Source organism: Myiozetetes cayanensis, unplaced genomic scaffold (assembly GCF_022539395.1).
Source record: "Myiozetetes cayanensis isolate MyiCay16 unplaced genomic scaffold, myiCay2020 scf14, whole genome shotgun sequence".
In the NCBI taxonomy this organism is placed as follows: Eukaryota; Metazoa; Chordata; class Aves; order Passeriformes; family Tyrannidae; genus Myiozetetes; species Myiozetetes cayanensis.
In genome coordinates this window covers 7,299,020-7,322,008 of record NW_026087048.1, presented here as the reverse complement: position 1 = coordinate 7,322,008, position 22,989 = coordinate 7,299,020, and the positions used below count along the sequence as shown (strand labels likewise).

General features: G+C 37.4%; 1 protein-coding gene across 2 annotated transcripts in view; it reads right to left on the bottom strand.

Annotated features, from left to right (window-relative positions):
- Nucleotides 1-22,989, bottom strand: part of NEDD4 (NEDD4 E3 ubiquitin protein ligase) — a 52,964-nt gene that overhangs the window by 16,399 nt on the left and 13,576 nt on the right. The window contains exons 5-9 of one of the 2 annotated variants that reach the window (XM_050309380.1): nt 22,510-22,563; nt 3,766-3,816; nt 2,864-2,925; nt 936-1,038; nt 100-269 (exon numbers count right to left, since the gene is read on the bottom strand). In XM_050309380.1, the coding sequence (XP_050165337.1) occupies nt 100-269; nt 936-1,038; nt 2,864-2,925; nt 3,766-3,816; nt 22,510-22,563 (440 nt within the window). Of the gene's footprint in view, nt 1-99; nt 270-935; nt 1,039-2,863; nt 2,926-3,765; nt 3,817-16,366; nt 18,468-22,509; nt 22,564-22,989 lie in introns of those variants that run through there. The other variant, XM_050309382.1, reaches the window with a different exon arrangement.

Genomic DNA, 22,989 nt, shown 5'->3' with positions numbered 1-22,989 from the left:
AAGTTAAGCTAGGGAAAGCTCTCTACTAATTCCCCTTGCTTTCAATGTAACCAGAGTGAACCAGGTACAAGACTGGAATTTTCAGGCCAAAACACATACTGAGCAGTTGGTCTTTTCCACTGTGTCCTTCTGAACTCGTGATTGACGTAGTAGGTCCTGCCAAGGATGTCCTGCCTTTCTTCCCAGCCTGCAGGCAGTGGAGGAGGTTCCTGCTGCTGCTGTTGTGGCTGGCTCGCAGCATCTGGTTGGTCCAATATAATCCACCCAGGCTAAGAGATATAACAAAGCACTTTTAGTATCTCAATTTACTAAGCTGCCCCCCCTCTTTTTAAGGTGTAATTCCACTAAATCTTAAGCCAGTAAATTTGGCTTAGTGTGTTCATTTCTCAAGAAGTGACAGGAAGAATTATGCATGCAGAAATCTTATTTTTAACCCAAGTTTCTTAAATATATCAGTATCAGAAGCTGTTATTCCAGGAAAATAAACAGCATGCATAGAATACATTAAAAAAAGCGAACAAATGTCATTTCCCACATATGCTGCCAATGTACTAGGCAGATGAGGATAGCATTTTGAAACAAAGTTTAATTACAGTAAAGGTGGCAATGATGAATGGAGGTAAGTCTTTAAAAAAATCTATTAATCTACACTGGATGTGCTTACAAAAGATTACATATATATATACACAGTAGTTAAAATCAAAATATCTCTACAAATTGGAGAGTTGAAATTCTAAAACCAGAGAGATGTTGTTTCTCTTTGCAGTTAAACAACATTAAACCTACAAGAGAAACTTAGACTTACAATTTTATGTAAGATAAAAGCAATCACTTTTAACTGGTTATAATGTTTCTAAAACATTATTTGTGGCTGATTTATATTTATAGTGATTCCTAACATTCATTTTTCAGCAATAAACATGTTTTTTTCCCACCTCTAATTCTTCAGCCTGTTCTGTGGTTTCTTCTTCAGACCCATTGTTTTTAGGTAAGTAAGTCATTTTTAATCTAAGGTGGCCTTTAACTCTTGATTTATGGCTGCAGAAGAGAAAACAAAATGATCTGACTATGCACTTGTGAAATTGTTCCCTGGAAACAAAATAGCTAAAAATGCACAACTAGAGGATTATTCTTAAGTTTCTCCACACAAATTTGCCTTTTTATAATTAATTAATTGAGTTCTATTAATTAATGGAGTTCTATAATGGTACTGAGTTTTTAGATTTCCGGATGCAGCTTGGTATTATGCACCGTAACTGGAAAACTTTCTTTCCAACTCATTCTTCTGAAAACTTCCTTAGTATCCAAGGCATAACAATAAAGGACAAGAACATAAAGACAAGTTAATTCATATATTGATAAGAGCTCAACTGTGTGCAGACAATCTGTCAAGCATTATGTCAACCTGCAGAACTACCATTCCTGACACTAACTTACAGCAAGCTCACACACTTCAGCATCTGCCTCTCTGTATTTGGCATAACACAACAGTAGAAGCCTGAAAAAAAGCATTTCCCCATGTTGATTTTATTTAGTATTTTGAATTGGTAAAGAAATCTGCCAAATTTTCTCATTTGTTTGACTGTTGGTGTAAAATAAAAAAAAATAAGAGTCCTGAAAATATCACCAGTGAGTCAACTGGATACCCACCTTATCAAAATGGGAAAAAAACCCAAAAGCAGATCACAGAGGTCTAATGTTTATCTAGGTCTGAGAAAAGCCCATATCCATTTGAAAGAGGAAGTCACCATCTCTTACCAACGCAAACAATAAAAGTCATGCTTTTCAGATACTGGGAAGGTGACCTTACTCTTAATATTCCTGTCTAAGTAAATGCAAATTTGAGCAGAATTGAAGCACATGCATTAGCAATACTAAAGCATCTAAAGGTTACCATAAGATTTCAAGGCAGAAAGGTGCCTGAACCTGTGGTAGAATCTCTAACTGTAATGCACTGCCAAATTCATGGGGTAGCCACTAGGAGAAGAGGTCAGGTCCTTGACTAAAAAACAACTGAAGTTTATTCATGTAGAGACAATAAATATTCTTCCTTCATTTGTAGATTAGGAAATGTTAAATTCAGAAAAATAGGAGGTCAAATTGAAGTTTGATATTCAGTAACTCTTTTAGAACCATTTATCTACAAAAAATCAAGAAGTGTAAAATACTTTAAAAATACTTCTGGCTGAGGAAGATCTATAGATCCCACATATTCTGCTGTGTTTTCTAAATTGGAACCTACTAACTGAAAAATACTGATATGCATTTAACATGTTTTATTTCTAAATACAAATTTCTTAAAAACTGCTCAGATTTAGGTTAAGAGGCTGCATTTTAAAAATAAACATGAAATGCTTAACATTAATATCAGTGTCCAAATGCTACCTATCATTTAGAAATTCCTTGTCTTTTTTTAACATAGGCCTTCCTAAATGTTTAGCAGCTTTTCAGTGTCACTTTTTATATGTTTATTATAAAGGTCACATGAAACTGTTCACATGAAACAGGTAAACAAAAGAGACAGGAAGGCAGGAAACAACTTTAAGTTGAAAAGGGATAAATGAATTAATGCACAATATTGGTCTCTGTTTTCACTGCTCAGTGAAACAGTAAATTGGTCAGATGAAGTTACAACCCAAATTATATCATGGCCTGAAGAAAAATTATTTATTCTTACCAAATAATCTGTAATTATTTAAACAAATTCTGACTTTTTAGTAGAACCACAATATCTTACAAATGGATGCTCCAATTTCTTTGATGAAAAGAGACAAATTTAGACAATGTTTACATATTTACAACTAATTACACAACAGCATTGTTTAGATAAGAAAGGTAGAATTTCCATGTGCTATTTACTAACCTTCTTGGATGAAGAACAAAATCCTTAAATGTATATGGTCTCTCCATACTTGGATTTTCTGTCTGGAATAAGACAAGGTTTTTCAAGACAAATATTTATCGAGCACTTGAAGTTAAAGGAAACTATCATAATCTTACAATTAATTTCTTTAAAGGCCTTATAATATTTTAAAATTTAAATTACAGCTTCAGGTACAGTAACAGCAACACCAGTTTTAATCTTAGTAATAACTCTAATGCTCTGGTTCAAGAAAAAAGAAATTACTTTCAGTGTCTATGTATACTAGAGAATGAAACAACTGCTCTTGCAGAGGTTTTGCCATGATTACTATTCTGTCTTTAAAACACTTGCTGACAAACCTGTTAGTATCTACTACTGCTTTGAAACCTCAGAAGAAAATGAAGAAGCTTATTTGTTTCAGTGTTCTTGGTGACTTTTTTTAAAAAACCTGATCATTTGCTTTGCAAAAGGAATACAGAAACCAGAAAAAACACGTCCAAAGCAATACTAGCTCTATTTCCCACTTACCATTTTTTGTATCTGGTTATCTGAATAAGAAACATTAAGAGTAAATTTACAGATTTTAAAGTAAATATTTTAAGAAATTACAATAATTACAATCTCTTATCTTTAAGACTGTTAATCTGTGGAAAAGCTAAAAGCACTCCTAACTCTTGTAGCAGCAATATCTAAACCCAAGGTAATCTACATTTAAAAATAAGTATCAGCACTGAAAAACCCCTAACAAATCCACAAAATAAAACAAAGAACCCACAGAGCAGGAGAACTTAATCACTTGTATTATCAGGACAGTTCACTTCCTTAGATGACTAACACAGTTCATGCAGAAATATTTATTCCCTATCACAGTCGTAAAACACAAGCAAACAAAAAATACAAACCGGTAGCTGATAAAGAGGAATATCCACTTGTCCAAGAAAATCATCTCGAGTCTACAGAAAATAAAAACAAATAAAAAGCGCAGAAAAGTTGAAAGCTGCAAAGTGTTTTTAAAACAATGTCCTGACACCCTGACAGCACAGCAATGCTCTCTAAGAACCTGAAGGCACCTTGAAATCAAAGGCAATAAAAGTTCTGTACAGAACAATTCCTGATTGACTCAAAGCCTTGGACAGTTCTGCCTTCTTCAAAATGAATTTTGAGGGAGCTGGGGATGAAGATTTAGACTGTTTATTAAATAATACAGACTAATGTTAAAAAACCCAGGAGAGTTGTTCAGCATCTCCAGCAGAAAGATCGTCCTGAAGGACCCTCCACCTAAGAGCACCTGACAATGTCTATTAGCCCAGGCAGCTGTTTAAAACAGGCATGTATAAACATGCTTTTTCTTTTCCAAATAATACAGCTACTGTCAAAGATAATGTGAAGTAAAAATAAGTTCAATCTGTGATAAGTGCTTTGGAAGTTGCAGCAATTCTGGTGGCATCAAAATCTGTTATAACTATAAAAAATTACCTTTTGTCTACACATATTGCAGAGTTTAGTTTTAACAAGTACTATCTGAAAGATTCTGCCCTGAGTTGGATGTCTGGATGTCTGACTACGACCAGACTAGGAATGCAGCAGCTTCACAGCTTGATTCCCTCCAGCCTGTGCTGCTGGACCAGGGCAGACTGACACTGCACAGTTGTCACTGTACAGTTTACTTCTGATCATTGATTTCTGCTTGCCAAAGAAATAAACACTTTAGTAATCCACTTGGGTAATTTCAGTGTTCAGCAACAATCATCACCAAAGTACTCTCCTTGACTTCTTGCAGATTTACTGGAGCATGTGCTGAGTTGCTTCAAATTCATTTGTGATTCGAAACCCTTTGCAAACCTCTACAAAAGCAGGAAAATGTATTATACGGGTCATTTCACATGAAGACAAATCCCTGCCTGTGTGCTAAAATCAGGACAGCACAAAATCTTTTGAAGCTATATATAAACATATGGTATTTTAAAGAAAACCTCCCTGTAACAAGACGACACTTTTTCGCATTGACTGAGTAAGGAGTGGTGAAAATCTTCCACACTGTGGCCTGTGCAGCCTCTGGAATTTTAGGCTTCCTGATTTTTCCAGTTAACAAAAGATCTGGTGCCTATTCTTTCCTAAATGTGTTGCTGTACCCCAAGCTTTCATTCAAACTCATCACCCCAGGATTTTGATGGTGTTTGCCCATAAAACTTCCCCACCACAAGGCTCTGCATTTTGCTGACATCTATTCCCTTCATCTCCGGGCAAAACCGTGTGTTTCACCTTCCTTCTAGCACAACTTTATTTTAATTTTCAATGCCAGTGTTTTACAGTATTAACAACTCCAGTCCAATTCTATCCATTTGCTGGTCCCATTGACAGCATTCTCCATTCAAACAGCCCTGACATTAAAGGCTACAGGTATTTCCTGAAGGAGTTCTTCCTCCCATAATGATTCTGGTACCTTTGTTCTTTAGCTCTGTTGCCCCAAGTCTGACCATTTGATCTTCAAATCACACATGTATAAGAAGAATCATTTTGCCTCTAATTTTTGCACCTCCAAAAAGCACAACTAGAGCTGCAGACTCGTCATAGGTGATATCATGCTAGAAATTTAGAGATACATAACTTCAAATTCAATCTGCTGCGCGTATGTCTTATGTTCAGCTTTGAAGGGAAAGAAAGCAAAAATAAATACAAAACACCAAACTTTTTGCTTCACAAACTTCTTTGAGATAGAAAGCCACAACAGGTTTTCATAACTGAAGAGTCTGAGGGAGGCTTCCCTGCACTACTGAAGCAAAGCTTTCTGTACTGTTATAGACCACAGGTTTCTGGAAAAAACAGCTATCATTTTTGCCTATGAGGTTCTTTTTGAAATGGTACAGCACATACCTTAGACATGTTAAAAGGCTTCGTATTTGTAAAGTTCTTGGCAATCCTCAAGTGGAACATGCCTTCCAAATAAATTATTGGAATGTGGGACAAAAGTTTTCTCTATTTCACAAAACCTCAGAACACTGTGTTTGTTACCAGCATAATTTGAGTACGGGTTCCTGTTATTCACTTTATTATTCTGCTGTCTTTCCTGCTATTTTTAGCAGAGCTAGCCTCGATAACCAACCCTTTAACAGTACTTTCTCCTCCAGCTAGAGAGTAAAATCCTCCAGTGGAGATTTACCTCCAAACAACTACTAGATAAATCAGAGAGCGGGAGCGATCTCCAGCAATGTGCGCCACTGCGGCAAGCTGAGTAACTGCCTTCAAAGGAGTGCCAAAGAAGTTTCAAAACAGACATGGCACACATGAACAACTAAATGCCAACGGAGCTGAAACCGTTTGGATCTCTGTTTCATGAGAGCAGGCAAGACAGACAAGTGGGTCAGTTGTTCTTGTCAACTTCTGATTTCTTAACAGCCACAGAACTCAAACTTTTGCTTGCCAAACCGTAAGTGCATAAACCTCAATTAATGATATAGTACACTAACAGAGAGGCCTTGTATTTTACTGATTCACTGGTTTAGTCTATAGAAAGTTATTAAAAACATGTGAGGACAGACAGCTGCTGTACACAATGCATCTAAAGAACTCCAGTGCAATGCCAAAGCAAGCATTCAAAGAAAAGCACCAAAAGAAAATAACCCAGTCCAAAACCTATTTTCATTTACTGTATTAATATATACTTAATAAGCTTTAACAATTAGGATTTTGGACTTTTTTTTCCTGCAATTCCCATCAGAAATTGGATAGAAGCAGATTTTAAACAGTCACGCTTATCTGGGCCAGATGCTTAAGAGCAATACTGAGAACATTACCCATAATTTATCAGGTTTGAAGACAGTTAACTGAATTTAATGCCTTTTTTAATTGCTGGATTCTCCATACAGCCTTTTGAAACAGTTCTTGTACAAGGCCAGGGCATTGAAATAACAGGTATTTTCTCTACCAACTTTAGTGACAAATGTTATGTGGTATTGGTGCATGACTTAGAATCCAAGTATATTCCCAGTCTTTCTGACTAAACAGGCAGCTAGTTGTGCACATATTGGTCTTTGCACAGAAATCCACAGCTGTATGGCAAAATGTGAAAGCATACAGCTTTTATTGGAGGGAATATAAGTATCAATTCAAATTGAAAAAACAAACAGTGATCTGGACTATTGCTGCTTAAGAAAACAAGAGCTCAATAGATCCCTTATAAAACCAACATTCTTCTTGCTTAAACACCCAAACATCAACATTAGTTACAAGCTTGATGAGAATGAAAAAAAACTTGCCTGAGCTACACTAGCAACTTCAAGTATTTTTCTTTTCATGCTGCGCTGAGTATATTATTTGGTTCTCTTGAACTCTAAATCGAGACAAGTGAGCTTTTTTTCCTTCCAGCAAATACTGCCAGCATATGCTATTCATCAAGGGAAAGAAACTGTTTCAAAAAAGCAAAATTCAATTATCACGTTAAGATTGTACCAAATTCATAGATTCCAAAAGTAATGGTTTTTCTATCTTACAAAGCACTACATACTTGGTTGCAAGCAATTCATTGCAGTCCTAGTCTCTGGTATTTTTAAGGGGGAGAGGTAGATGGCGAGGGGACTATTTTTTTTAATGACATGTAGGCATTTCTTTTAAGTTGGCATCACTGACAATGAGATATAAGACTCCCCAGCATTTTCAAACTAAAGAAAATACACACTGTTAGATCAAGGGTTATTACACAACATGTGTTCCTGCAGGACCTCCAGCCCTTCTGGCTGTTTCAACAGCAAGGTGTCAGCACAACATGCCTCAGCAGTTTTACCATCTGCTTAACAGAGAGAATTTAGAAACGCCACTGAAGTTATTTTCATGAATTCTCCCTCATTTCCAAAGATATTTTCAGAGAACTACTTATCTAACGACCAGAGAAAGTGTCATCTGTTTCTCCATTTACAGCTTGCACATTTTATACAGAACCATAATCTTACTGCTTTCTTAAAAGTTCATTCATATTTAGTGTACAGTATTTTATAACAACATTCATATATTAGTCCACTCAATGTGTGCTACTTTCAGAACTTGTGCTTAAAAGTTCATTAACAAAGCAATTAAAGATAGGGATTTTTTTCATACAAGACTTCATTTTCACATAGGCCACAGGAAGGCATAAAGTTGTCTAACATAACCAAAGCATAATGCAGCACAAAATAAACAAAGAACGTGTCAAAAGCTGTTAATGCACTGGTTTTACTCATCAGGAATTTGAGTTCCTTTGGTTTATGGTCAGATGTGCCAAATAAGTTACCATATAAAAAGCAGAAATATTACATTTTATGAAAAGTCAGGAGTCAATCCAGACTTGTCTTGTGTTAAACCTTCCAATACTCACCACAAAAAATTCAGAAAACAGTACCAAATATTTAATCAGGTACTATTTCAACAACTCATTCCTGACATCAAGTCAGTTATCTTCACAGTAGTTGCATTTATTTGTGAAAGTGTTTGTGCCAAATCTTAAGACTTCAAACAAAGTTTGAAAAACAAACTCTTGTAGTAACAATTCCAGGTGCACTTTTACCTTCACCATTGAACACTATAAAGTTTAATACACTCCAAAAAGTGTAAAACTCTATCAAATGTTAAAACTGCGTGTGTAATTTGCTCCTGAGAAAACAATAGATAAACCAGATAGTGCAGATATTTACCACACTGGCTAATTAATACATTCAGCTAAAGCACGTGATACAGTCAGTCAACTTTTTGCTTTTCAGAGCAAGAGGGAAGAAACAGAACTAAAAAACCCAACAAACTACTTGTCCCCAAAAGGCAGACAGACAATTAGAGCATCTCTGCATCATGGTCTCACTCCAGGGAAGCTAATTTGGTCCAGTACATTGTCACCCAAAGGCACAAAGGCTGAGCCTGGAAGCTGCTTTCCAGCCCTAAATCAAATCAGTTGGCCAAGGCTGCCCAGGTCCCTGACTGCCTCTAAGGAAAGGAACCCATGGTAGGGCTGGATGGAGGCTGAACATGCCCCTCACCCCCACCCTGTTCCAAAGTTATTCCCATCTGTTTTCAAAAGCATTCTTAAGTCTACTGTCCACCCAAATTCAACATCAGCACTAACTCAGGACTTCCCTGTACCCATCACACACCCAGTGGCCACTGCCAGCCACGCTGCAGATTCCCATGCTATTCCACACTCCACAACAGTCCTCAGCCACCACTGACTGGAACAGGAGCCCCAAGTCCTACCTATTGACCTCTCCCAGCTCCAAGCCTAAACCTGCTGCTGTCAAGCCTAAATGCAGACACATGACCTCGCTAGAGCAGAACTTTGTGGTTTGGTTTGTCTTAAGCTCTGCTATGCTCAAGTTATAAATCCTACCTGTCCAAAACCAGTCTGTGTGAACTGACTTTGGAAGCTCAACCTCTAATGGCACAAGGCAACTGCAACACAAATAATCCAACTACAATTACTTTTCCAACACAACTGTATTACAATTTATTTCAGACAAGCTCAGTGACATTATTGAACTTACATTACAATTCCCACATTAGATGTGGCTTTCCTGGCCTGTAATCTGCCAAACGTTAACCACTTCAGTTTTCTCATTTATAAACTAAATATTTGTCCCAATTTGAGCTTATTAAAAACAATGATGAGTACAATAACTGGTTAAGGGTAGAAACTCTATTAAAAAATAAATAACATTCATAATAAATTCTGGAAGCCCTTTTCCTTCAAAAAGTCCTCATGCTTTCACATTATTGAAAAGGGCCTTCTTCCTTATGCTCAGAAAATCACAGACTGCCAGAGAAATCATCTAGGTCTAAAAGAATCCAGTTCTATGTTTCTTCCCACATTCCTCTTACTGAGTAGCTGGAGTGTGCCATTTGCATTTTAATACGCCCTAACTTCAATGACTCCGATTCAAGTTTGTATGTAATTTCAGCCAGGAACTTGCTGAAGTCCTTCTCTAAATTCTGTTTGCTTATGTTACAGTTGATGCAGCTGAAAGCAGCCCAAGGGCTCAATAATTGCATCTGTAGACTTTTTGATTTGTTGTAAACTATCATGACAAGGAAAAAAGAGTGATGCATTCTCTTGATACAGAGATGATTACAGACCCAAAAACTAACACTGAAATGAGCTACAAACATTTTGCTGGCTGCATTCCCAAATCAGCGTGTTCTGTTTGTCACAGAGAGTGAGGAAAAAAGTTCACTTGAAACAGAGACACTTAACAGATATGCAGGGCAGTCCCCTTCAGAGGAGGGTGAAAGTCAGTCAAAAGCAAATGACTCTCCTGAAAAGGCCAGGTGGTTTTGCTTACTTGCTCAATCTGTGAAATTCATCCACTTCTGGAAGATGAGAAAACACGTGTTAGAACACAGAAGAACACCCTCAGCCCAGGGTGAGGGGAGAGCATTTCTACCACTTTGATCCTATGTGGCTGTAAGGGCTGAGCAGGCACCAAAGAGCCTGGGAGTCAGATTAACGCTCTGCCTACTCTTGTATCCTTTCCCTGTAATGGCCAAAGGTAAATGCTGAAGGAATAGTAAAACCAGCAGTTAAGAATAGTATATCCTTTGATATAACCCCCAGTTTCTAATGAGTAAGTGGTCATGGACCTTTTGATCCTGATGTCAAAATACATATTGAGAATGTAATAGTCTTTAATGGACCTTCAACTTACCTAAGATCTTCTTAAAATCCATTTCTACTTTAGGTACACACATCTTCAGACAGTGAGCTCAGCAACACATAAGAGCATACTTATTTTGTACGAGTGGAGTGGAATCTCTGTTCAAATTTACCTCCCCTGAACTGTAGTTTTATAAAATCCCTTTATACCACCTTTTTTTTTTTTTTCAAAGTTGAAAAGCTCCTGATCCACTTAGTGCCTCTCCTCACATAAAACTTATCCCAATCTTGTGACCCTTAACTAGTATTTTTTGAGTTTTGTTATACATGCTTCCTGAAAAAAGGATGACCAGAAATATGCATGCCATGCACCTCTGTGGATTTGTACAACTCCATAACGGTGGTTTTAGATTTCTTAGTTTATTTCTTCACTAATAAATCCTAACCTTTTTATTTGCCTTTCAACTGTCAACAAGATCGGAGCTGACATTTTCAGCGAGTCTCTCCCCACGACACAAACTATTTCCTGACCAGTATAAGAGACCATCACCACACAAGCATCATCAGCTGTTTTTCCTCTGTGTGTAATGCTTGGCATTTTTCAACAGTGATTTTCAAATTTTCTACTGTTTAGTCACTCCGTAGCATGAGATTTTGTGCAAGTTTTGAGGTGGCAATTTAATCCTCACTTTTCTTTCTTGTATTTTAGTTGCCATCAACAAGGAAGCTTTTTTCTGCACTTAAAAGAGTATGTTTCAGTACTTCTGCTAAGGGTTCTTGTAGAGTAATTTTAAAAGTTAAGTGTCCTGCATTAACCAGCTCACCCATCTTCACATGTCATTGCTTAGTTTGTAAGACAAAACTTCCTTTTATGAAAGCAGTGCTCAGTCTCCTCCTTGTAGACACCAAACATGTCATTTAGCTACTGGATCTATTGCATGGATTCTTGCTTCCATACCAGCGTGTTGCAGTGGCCTGTAATTCCCCTTTTGGTCATTTGGAGATATTGCCATAACACACACTTCCTTCAGTAAGAGAATCTAATAGATTCAAAGATTATTTGCTGTAGTTAGTATTTCAAACATTTTATAGCTGAGTTTCATGACAATTAGTGGGAGAAATCTGCAGGTACAATTAATTTTGTATGTTTTATGCTATAATGCTTACAAAGACTATGATTTCTACATCACCATAACATTTTCCAAGAAATGTTTTGTTTAACTCAAAGTGTTGATCTGGTTTCTCACAGGAAGCAAAAAGAATGTACCATCCAAAAAAAAAAAATAAATTATAGCCACGATGACGGTCTCATATCTGAGAGTCCTTTGGCTAGTCAGGAGTAAAGGAAGAATATCTCTAGCCTGGCTGGTGAAAAAGTTTTACTTTAACACATTCTTATATCTATACTAAGTCTCAAGAGACAGAATAACTATAGCTTGTGGCTCCATTAAAGAAGCCACAGCATCAATGCTTTCCACTCTCTCGTGGTAGATTAAAAGGACATGAATCAGCCTGAAGGCTGGATAATTACATATTTACATAAGCTGTTTCAGGAGGTTTGCTCTGCATGGTTTTGCAGTTTTGGTTTCCTCATTTGCTGGCAGGCTCAGTTCAGCTGCAGACTATAAACAGAACGAGGCTCATCATAATTTGTACAGAGCACAATCAAACAGAACTTCTTATTATGTACGTGCAGTGTTTCCTGGGGACTACAAAGTGCTAGAACTTTCATAAACTGGTTTATTCAAATATCTGCTGCAGTCCAGACACTGTTCCTCAGTGCACAATCATATTCTGAAAGTTACTTATGGTTCACTGTAGTTAAATACAACTTGCTAAAACTGACAATGAATAATTTTAGGGATGGAACTCTTACCAAATAAGATTATTTGGTTGCTTACTTTGCTAATCCATCGATGTAGCAACCATTCACAGTGAGGCTGTAAGATTTATCACACCCTTTGTGTGCAATCTTTTTGTTCCCTGAATAAGATCAAAAGCTAAATCATGCAAAAAGGCAGAGAGGAAGGTGTAATAGAAACTCTGCACTTAAGTAAGATGAAAAATAGAAGAAATTACTACAAACTATTAAAACACTACAGGTGATTGTTACATAAAGCATGAAAGTAGGAAATTCCCTACAACTAACTATAAATTGTTTATTATTGTGATTGATACTGTCTTCCCTTTAATGTTTTGATGCATATTTCAACTGCTAAAATTTGTCTGAGACACAACACATATACTCGTATGTGATTTAAGTCTAACATAGTTGTCACCACAATTCCTCAGGAAGACCCCACCTTCTTTTCAACCCCAACTCTCCCTGAGTGAGCTGACAGACCATGACACAGCAATGTGCCAGAGACACAGTCCTGTCACCTGATCCTTCAAGATACACAACCCTGAACAATATGGGAGTTATTAATGGTGAGGTTATTCCAGCACAGCAGCACAAAGCACTGTCTTTTGCTTCACCAGCCCCTTTCCCACCTCACTTCCCTGCACAGATCTGGGACACTGACGCATATGCAGCCTCTTTGCCCAATATGCAAAGATGGAGCTAAGCTACAGCTGTCCTTCCCTTCTCTTGGCACTTCTCCCCGGTCAGATCCCTGTTTTCTGTGAAGGAGTTTTGCTAGGACAGAAGCTCTCAGAGGGTGCAAGAGAGAAGACAACCTCAGGCTACTCAGTGCTAACCTGTGGTGCAGCATTTATCAAGGGAGGCACGATCTTCCAGACACAGCTTCTGGTCCCCTCAGCACATTCAGATCAGCTGAGAAGTAAGTTAGTCAAGAGAGAAACCTTTGCACAAAACCCCCTCAAATTACTGTTTTACTAAATTTAAATTTGGTACAGCAAGGTTCAAATAGCATCTGCTTTTATGAATACAAAAGGTAAAGTTCCAGAATATGGTGACAAAAGATCAGGAGTTCCAACTCAGGGTTTCCTTTACATGAATCTGACAGCAGAAAAGCATTGGCTTGTTTTATACCACCTCTGAAAGTTTTGTTGCTTCAAAATGTGTATTTCAATAACTAGAGACAAAATTTGAGTAAAATTACTTGTCAACAGAAGTACAAGAATAAAATGATTCCCTTAATTGTATAAGAAATTATTGTAAAGGTATACAGCTGCTGAAACAGATTTGCAAATACATTTACAATATTCACATTATCCAATTGGGAGTGATAGTGTAGAGGAAGGAATAACTGATGTCACCATGGATGTCAGCACGATATTGTACTCTTGGAAGAGATTAACAAACCTTTTTTTTTTTTAAAAGTTTGTTTATAGTCTACAAGAACTGGAACTGTAGTCACTGTTTCTGCCTTTCTCTGCACCTCACAGAGTTCACATATGTTCAGTGACAAGTAACCTATTCCCTTACTCACTCCTACCCTCCCAGTCCACACTTGGGATGTCAAAGTGCTTTAGCTGCAGATTTATTTCTACCCTAAGCAAGGGATAGATGCATTTAAAAAAACAAAAAAACATTAAAAGCAGAAATACAATGTCAAGGACAACCTCCAATGCTGCAACCATGGACTACCTCTTCCTCCTGCTTCACATAAATGAAATTCCACTCCCTGCTGCAGAACCTATTCACGAAGTTCCCAATGAAGACCAGCAGTGGTACATGGGCCATCACCATTCCCCATTTTTCAACTTAATTAAAAATAATCCAAGGCCAGTCGTCATAGAAATGGTGTTATGATTTTTTTTTTTTTAAGTCAGCCTTTAACAAGCTGTTGATTATGGAAAGCAGGAAATGTGATCCGAGGTGGCTGAAGGCTGGTAGCAAGGCATGTAAGAAAAGAATGCACAGACCTTTTGGCTGCTCCAGCCTCTGGAGGCTCTGACCACAGCAGTGATTTGATTTCATGCCTGCTCTGCACAGATAGCTGACATTACTAAATGCTACTCCAGTATCAACTTGTTAAATTTGAACCCAGACTCAGCATATCAATATACTAGGCCAGACTAACTGGAGTCAAGGGAAATATTTTGGGAGTTGTTTATTTTTAAATGAGTCACAATACACCATGATAATTAACTGCACTATGCAATTAAGTGACTGCCATAAAATCTGTTATATTGCTCACAAAGACTAAGAGGAAATACAATTGTATTTTCCTATTTTATTCCAGTGAATTGCTGAACTGTTGTAAGGTTAACTATAGTTTTTGCTTAGTTTGGTGGGGGAAGCTTTTACATTTTTTTATAACATATTTTATAGGATATTATAAAAACTGACAAGGGCCATTTGAGGACTGAAAGGCTCCTGTACCTGTTGTTGCATAAAAGAATCTGAAACAACTGTACTGCCATAAAACCTTTAGTGCCCAGTTTCCTGATGTCAGAGATCTTTTTAATTTGTATGTAGACATGAAAAGTACAAGATAACTACAACAATTTTGGATTCAGACTCTTTTTTCCCCCCATTTTTTATTTTTAAAATTGTCTCTCTCATCTTCTAGTCAAAAGATGAAATCTTAAGGATTCAAGAGGCTTAAAACACACTGCCTCAATAACACAGTAAAACTGCCACATGCTATAAAGACAAGTCTCAGATTTTGTGTCAATCCATTGTAAACATCACTCCTGGGAACCAAAACAAACTATTGTCAGTCCAGTGTCCCAGGAGATGTTCTGGAAATGTCAGCTAACGTGTCTAATCCTGAACCTGGATTCTATCTAAACAGAATTTATTGAAATTCATCCAGTATTAAATTATATAACATCTTTTATAGCAACTGCCATTAAACATAGAGGCAGTGCAAGTTAATGAGAAATGTACTTGAGTGCATGAATCAACATTTTTTTCCCCACAATATACTTTTAAAATAATCTTACTAGTTTAGAAGAGGACTGTCGTAACTATAGATCTTTGTCATAAAGCCTTTTGCTTAAACAAGCAGGTTAGCTAAATGGTAGCAGTGTCAAATCATAGAGAATGAGATCATAAAACAAATTTAGTACCCATCAATTGCTGCACTTTTATCAGCATTCATAATTAAAACTCATATAATATTCAGATTATTTAAGTCTTCACAATGCTATTTAAACAAGTCTTAAAATCCACCTTTCATGTGGCTTATGCTTTACTAACAATATAAACTGCCTTAAGAGTTAATAAGAGCAAACACTTCTGTCATTTAGCTGGACATTAATTTCATTACAAAAAAATATATTTATTTAATATAAGCCTTCTAGACCCAAGTACTACAATTTGAACAGCAATGTTGTTGGGAAAGGTTTTAAGTTACAGGACTGCTCAGGCTGGACTAGTGGTTGGAAGGAAGAAAAAAAAAAAGGGAGAGGAAACTCTGAAAATTCCTGTGGTTCAGGGTGTATACAGAAACAAATGGTATTTACAGTTTCTCTGCTCAAATATTACTTATCTTTAATTCTAAATACAGCAAACTCTTCTGTAAAATAAAGCCTATATGAAATAAATCCTAAACACTACAGTAATCCACTCATTGTATATGCAAACTTTGGTAATTACTATTCATTTACTGAGAAGTTATGTGTTTAAAACTACAAAACTTAATCTGAAGTTTCAATAACTCCCATGTCTAGATAACTAGAAAAGAAAATCCCTTTGAGTTCAAGTAAACAGGAAATTATTGTTTATAATGTATTAGATACAGGTATTTCACTGTTAAGACCTACTCACCTCTGCTCCTGTATGTACCAAATTTTAAGAAACAAATCTAAACCCCAATTTTTACAGACAATACAAAAATTAACTTCCGAATGGTGGCAATTTGACACCATTAGGAAATTCTGAAATCACTGCACCTGAGTCTCAATTGCAAACTCTTATTATTTTCCAGCTATATTCCAGCTGTAAAATAGTGTCACAGTTTCCTATAAACCAGAACACTCACCTTATGGGGCCTCCACAAAGAAGTACTAGACATTTCCTTTTTAGAGGTTCCATATCTTTTCTTAACACCAGTTGTTTTTCCTTCATTCCCAGGTTTGAACTGTATGTGCAACTGAGACGTCCTTGCACTGTGACACTTGTATTTAAAGCTGGATAAGCAGCAAGAAACTTTTTGACGTGATCCTTCTAAGGAAACACTTCTTTGCAAAACATGGGGAGTTTTGCTCATCTGAACATTCGGTCTTTCTAGTTCATTTATACTAATCTGGTATTCTGAATCTATTTTTGAGGGCAGACAAGCAGATGTGCTACGTTCCAGTCTTAAATGAGGGTATTTTGCACCGGAGTTCAGATTTAACTCTGGACTGCAACAGCCATTAACCAGCTCACTGCTCGATGCAAACGGTCTTTGGTTGAGATGAACTGAAACGCATGAGAAGCCATCAGACATCTCTTCACAAGTTGTCTGTTCAGAACCACTCAAAACTTGACTTTTGTCCTGTAATGATGGATTCAAATAAAGCGGTCGGATGTCTCTGACTTCGCCAGCAGAGCAAACTGTTTTAGACAGTCTAAGCCCATTGACTGCTGTTGAAAGGAATCCCTTGGAAGTGGTTGGATCTTCTTTTTGTGCCAGCTCATTAGGAGAAATAATTAGTCTATGAGACGTTTGATACATGCCTCTATGTGGTGGTTGACCTGAGTTTACTGGAGAAGCTGGAGGAGTGCTGGAAGGACTCCTAGGGAAAATAACCAGTGATGAACAACGCCGCAATGGAATTTTCGTTTTCTTCCTCACCGACACAGCATCTTGGTCAAAAGTAGTGCTACTTCTACACAGAGTTTCCTGAGATGAGGTGCTCCTGTAGGGATTACATTTGTTTGCAGTGCTTCTATATGAAGAATCACCATGTACAACACTACTACAGAAAGTGCTGTCACTTGACCAAAGGGTGCCACTGCCACTGTCACTGATGACACTGTTACTATAGGAACCTCCATCACTTGTGGTACTTGCACATGATCCGTAGTCACTGCCAGCGCTGCTAAAGGATCCACTGTCACTTGCTGCAATACTGCTGAGGCTGCCTTTGCACAGAGCAGCACTGCTCAGGAGGCTGTCATTAGATCGATGATCGACCGCAATCCGAGCACCACAATTCCCTTCATTACCAATTCCAAGGAATGAAGTGTCTTCTCCAGCAGCTAAGGCATCGCCAAAGCGAGAACATCCACTGTGCTTTCTAGACTGCAGGGAAATGTGCAGTGAACTGCTCTTTTTTATTTGCAATGAAGAAATAGTTGGGTTTTTCTCCTGATTAATGACTTGTTGCACTACAGGTGCATAAGCAACCCGTCTGGGAGTCAGTTTCACTTGTGTAACATTAGGTGCAGAATTCTGTGATTTTTTGAAGTACATACAATTATTACTGTCCAAAACATCTTCTGAGGTCTCTGATAATGGATCTGTGTTGCTTCTTTGGGTAGCAAAATGCAATCTTAACCGCCGTGCCATTTGTTCTCATTTCCACGCATGTTAGCAAATGAAAACCACAAAGATCCTTCAGCAGAAAGGCTACAGGCAGCTGCACAGAACCCAGAGCTAGCACATCCAAACAGTATAAGCCCATAAAAGCTTCAGTCTTTGTCCTAATTTCTACAAGATACTAGCATTTAAAAAAAAAAAAAAGTACCTCTCGAAATGTCAGCCATTCCTTGAACTGCAGTTTCTGGACCGGCGCTGATTGCTGGCAGTCAGAGAGCACTCATTTAAAAAGCACTTACGTTCCAACGACCTCGGCTGCGACACACTGACAAACACCACTGACCTTGTTTCAATTATACCTTCTGTAATTTGCATAAATGAACACAATAATAAGCTTCCAGAAGTTCCAAGTTTAACACAGCAACGCCGGCTGCGGCTGCACGAGCTGAGTCAATGTGTCCGTACTTTCCTCAGCAGCGTATGACTACTAATATTTTTACCCATAGGTTTAGAATTACAGGAAGTTGGTAGGAATGAAGTCCCATATAATTGAGTATCAAGTCCAGGATTGAATTTCCAAATAGTAACCATGCTAGCAAACTGCTGAAGTCTGAATTATGCATAAACCAGTGAAATAAGCCTCCTCCTCGCCTTAAGAAAAGGTTTTTCTGCACTATTTAAAAAAAAACTCGAAAGGAATCTGGCATTATCTCACAATCCACATGCTGCTAAGCAATCACACTTTCTACAGATTTGCACACAGCAGAACCCTCTCCTGTCTATTAACTCATAATTTTCAATGAGGTGCAACTGAACTGGAGCAACAGAAAGTTATTTTGGTTAATAATTTGGCATTTATTTTCAGCCAACCATGTTAACCTTCTATTTCTATTTTGACCTTTTCAAACTACAGCTGTTAAAAGGCAGAAAAAACCCAATTACTCCTACAGAGTGAACTACCTCATCCTGTTTGCTGGAAGCCCACAAGAAGGAGACATTCATTAGAGTTCAGTATGGTTTGCAGATATATGACCAGCTACACAAACTTTAGAACACTGAGCTAAGTACGCACAGAGATAAATAGCATTACCAAACACTATTACAGGAGAAAGGTATTCTGTATAATTATATACAAACTGTCTCATACATTCATAGCTAATTAGTATTTTGTTACTTTTTATTTTTTTTAAATACAATGATCAGCGTGTCAAGAAGTTAATATGCACTGTCAACTCTTACAAAAGTAACGGGGTTGAGAATTCCTACAAAATGTTTCGCTGGCTCATATAACTGAGAAGGTCCTTTGCTGGCACCTAGTGGGACTTTTGAAAAAAGACAATCTTGAATCTTATTGTTGGGTGGGATTTTTTGTTGTGGGTTTTATTTTAAAAAACACAGACATTTGGCTATGAATGTACTTTTGAATACATAAGCCACGTATGATGCAGCACCGAACATGACTGCACTGACATGAAATTACTTAGTGCTGCTGAAAAAGTACAAACAGAAGAGAACAGTAGACCATTTATACTTTTATAGGTCATACTACTTGGAGTTTTTTCTGCTTCATATTTATTTAACCTTTACTGTATTTTAAGCTAGAAGGCAGTAAAATTAACATTTATACCTCCTTCCCAAAAAAGAGCCAAGAATCAAATTCACAGTACCTTGTTTGCAAGCAACAAATTTGTTTTCTAATTATACTCCAGGGCTTACTTAACCTCCGTTACCTGAATTCCATTATTAGAATGAGCAATAAATGAATACTGGCTTATTCATAAAAAGCCAACAAATACAACACTTCATTTATTTCATTATGCTTAACCAACAGGACTTTTCTAATGTTATAGTTTGGTGGGGGACTGGGATGGGGAGAGAAGAGGAAAGGAAAAAAAAAAAAGATTCTTTTAATCAGTTTCGAAAAAGTTACATTTGAACTTCAAGCAATATATTTAAACAAACACACAAACAAAAACCCCCCACCTAAAACAGCAAGAAGCCACCACCCTAAGATATGTGAGTGAAGAGTAAAAAGTGCCTTTCTTAAGTCTCCTTTTCTCCCCAACAAAAAATGTACAGGTATAGCCAGCCAACCACAGCTTCCTTAGGCAACATAAAATGGCTTCTAAAATGCAAAACTCAATCTTGCTGATTTAGAGTTGACATAAAAATAAAATTAAAATTAATATTTTTTTTAAAATACCAATAGTTCCATTCAAATCTTCTTCAGCATCAGTAACAGATTTAGGCACTTTGTTTGCAATATACATAGTTGTGACAATTTACTGCAAAACAGAAAGAGAGCAAAAAGTCATCTAATCCCTTCAGTGATTTATCTCCTAAGTGATCTCACTGTCCTTCTTGCCAGATTTTTCTAATGTGTTTTTCAAAACAACCATAATTAAAGACTCCACAAACTGCTCAAGCCCTTTATTCTACTAAGGGTTTGCACCAAGTCAGAAGAACAAACCAGATTTAGTGCTCCCTTACCAAACCCAAGACAAGTGATCTTTGAAAGGTTTTAAAGCTATTACAGAAAGCTGTTAAAACTGACTGTTGGTGATATAACCAATATAGCAAGACTTTGAATTTAAGCCAAACACTGAAGGAAAGTTTCGAGGCTGGCTTTCAAGAAAACAACTTTTCTTAAAAACAAAAACCAGAGATTTCAGCCTTCCATTTATCCCCAAAAGTTACAGGAAGTGAAAGCAATTGGGATAAAATTTTCTACTGAGGAAATTATCCATAGGGAGGACAGTCTCACAAATGTAAGAATATTTCAGTTTTATCAGCCTGCTCACATCCAGAGTTTAAACAGTCATTCAACAGGAAGATGAAAGAACATTGAAGCCCACTAATATAATGAAAAATTAAACAAATTTTGATCATTGATGCTTAGCAAGGCACCTGTGGTTTTTGACATGTGAGAAAGAATGAATTAATAGAAGTGGGAGAGTTTGTCAATGCTAAACAATCACAGCTATGGCAACAATTTGTCTTACTTAAACCAGCTCAAGACACCTGGGATAAAAACACAGTGTTTCTGAGAGAAAGCTAAAGAGAAACAGGGAGATGGCCTGCTCCATTCACCAAATGAGGAGATGGATATGCTGAAAAATATAGGGGGGTTTATTGTAGAACTATCCAGTGACTGATGAGGTCATGATGCCTCTAAGTACAATCACACATGGGAAGCAAAGCACCATTTCCTAGCTGATGCCAACAAAAGGTTTAACTGCTTCTTCTCACATAAGGAAACAGTCAAACAACTTATCTACTCTAAATTAGAGAAAGAATGCAAAGGAATTCTCTTGGTGGAAGCCACAAAGAAAACAGTGCCCTTCTCCCAGAAAAATGAAGAATCTGACTTTCTAATCGTGCCTCGAGGCTTCCAGGCGGTGGCAGTAATGTTCCAGCGAGGCATCCCGATGGACAAAGCACTTGGACCTCACGAGGGATAAACTGCAGCCCACAACAGTGTGGAGATGAAAATCTGAGCATCCTGACAAACCATATTTAACCACCTGTGTAAGCCACAAACGCTGGTGATTCCTTCTAACATTGCTTTTAAAATAAATCAAAGTGACACCATATTTGAAATACTTGGGACAGGTAATACCCCCAGCTAAGAAGTAAATGAGTTTGGGAACTGTGTAATGCCTATGAGCAAGAAACAAGCCTCCTCTTTCTTAAATCTAATTATTCTAGACAGTTTGTACTTTTGTTTACATACATTTTCACTCTTCCCAATTTTAGCAGAGCAGCACCTCCACAAAAGATACAATGGATTACTGAACATATGCAGAAAGTTTTAGGGAAAAAAATAATGTTTTTCATGGCCAACACACTACTCAAGCACAAAGCACAAAGAGACCCTTTATAACAGCTATTCAGAAGGAAACTGTGTTAGGAGTGCAAGAGCACTCAGTCCCTCCTATGAGCTTCAAACTACTGCAGAAGGAAAAGGAATCTATTCCAGTGAGAAGCAATGCCTGTGAAATGGATGCAAGTGCCCTGATTGTACAGCTACAAGCTTACTCATTCACAAGAAAACACACAGACAGAAGGACAGGTAAGCAGACACCTTCACAGATAAAATGAGAGCTTGGTCAGAGGAGAAATTTGGATTTTACTGATTCAAATGCACAAGCTATTCCTGTCTCACCAATGCCCTGCCATTCAGACACCTATCTACAGGATCACAGCCCACTTCTTGAGCATTCCAAAGAAAACGCAGACATGTTTTCTTTTGTGCTACTCCTCACACACTGAAGAAGCTCCTCACACCATGTAGAGATACCTACATTACCAACACTACTTTGTTTGAGGGAAAAAAATAAACATCCAATGTGGAGCTTTCAATATCATTAAAGAATGTGGCCACGTCAGGTGAACTGTAACACACCAGAACTATAAAAGAATGATGCTCTCTTGAGTTAAAACACAATAGAAGTTTAGAGTAATAATGTAACTGTTTCAGAACTGCACAAAGTGTGGTAACATCAGATAAATAAATGAACCAGGCCTGCCTTCAGTGTCAGGTTTCACTGCAGAGGTTAAGGCTGTTTGGTGTGGGATTTTTATCCATGTCAAATCCTGGTGAACTCACTTTCACTGAAGTCTTTAATACATCGCAATATTAACATGCAAAGACCTACCAAACGGTTCTCATCAAATACTTCAAAAAGGAGTCTGTGTTTCTGAGGATTAACCTGGGAAAAAGAAGTACAGTAACAGTTAATACATATACTGAATTCTAGCATTTTTCTTCAGCAAAATCTCCATGTCTACACAGGAGGAAAGAAATATCTAAGATCGATATTAACAGCAAATCTACAGCTTGCTGCCATTTTATTATGCAACACATTTCCATCAGAACCAATAAGCCACGACTGGTGCTATCCCAAACTGTTTCATCGTTCCATGTGCAGGTTTTTAAACATCCACAGAACGAAGAACATAACATCAAGACTGAAAATGTAACATTTTTATTAGTGCAAGAGTTGACAACTCTATTTCTAAGGAAAGCAGTTTGTGAGCCTTTTAGAACATTAATTACAGAATTATTTCTGAATTAAGGAAGGTGTTCTCAAGTAGGGAGAGCAGCCAGTAGTTTTTTCTCAATGTGTTATCATAAT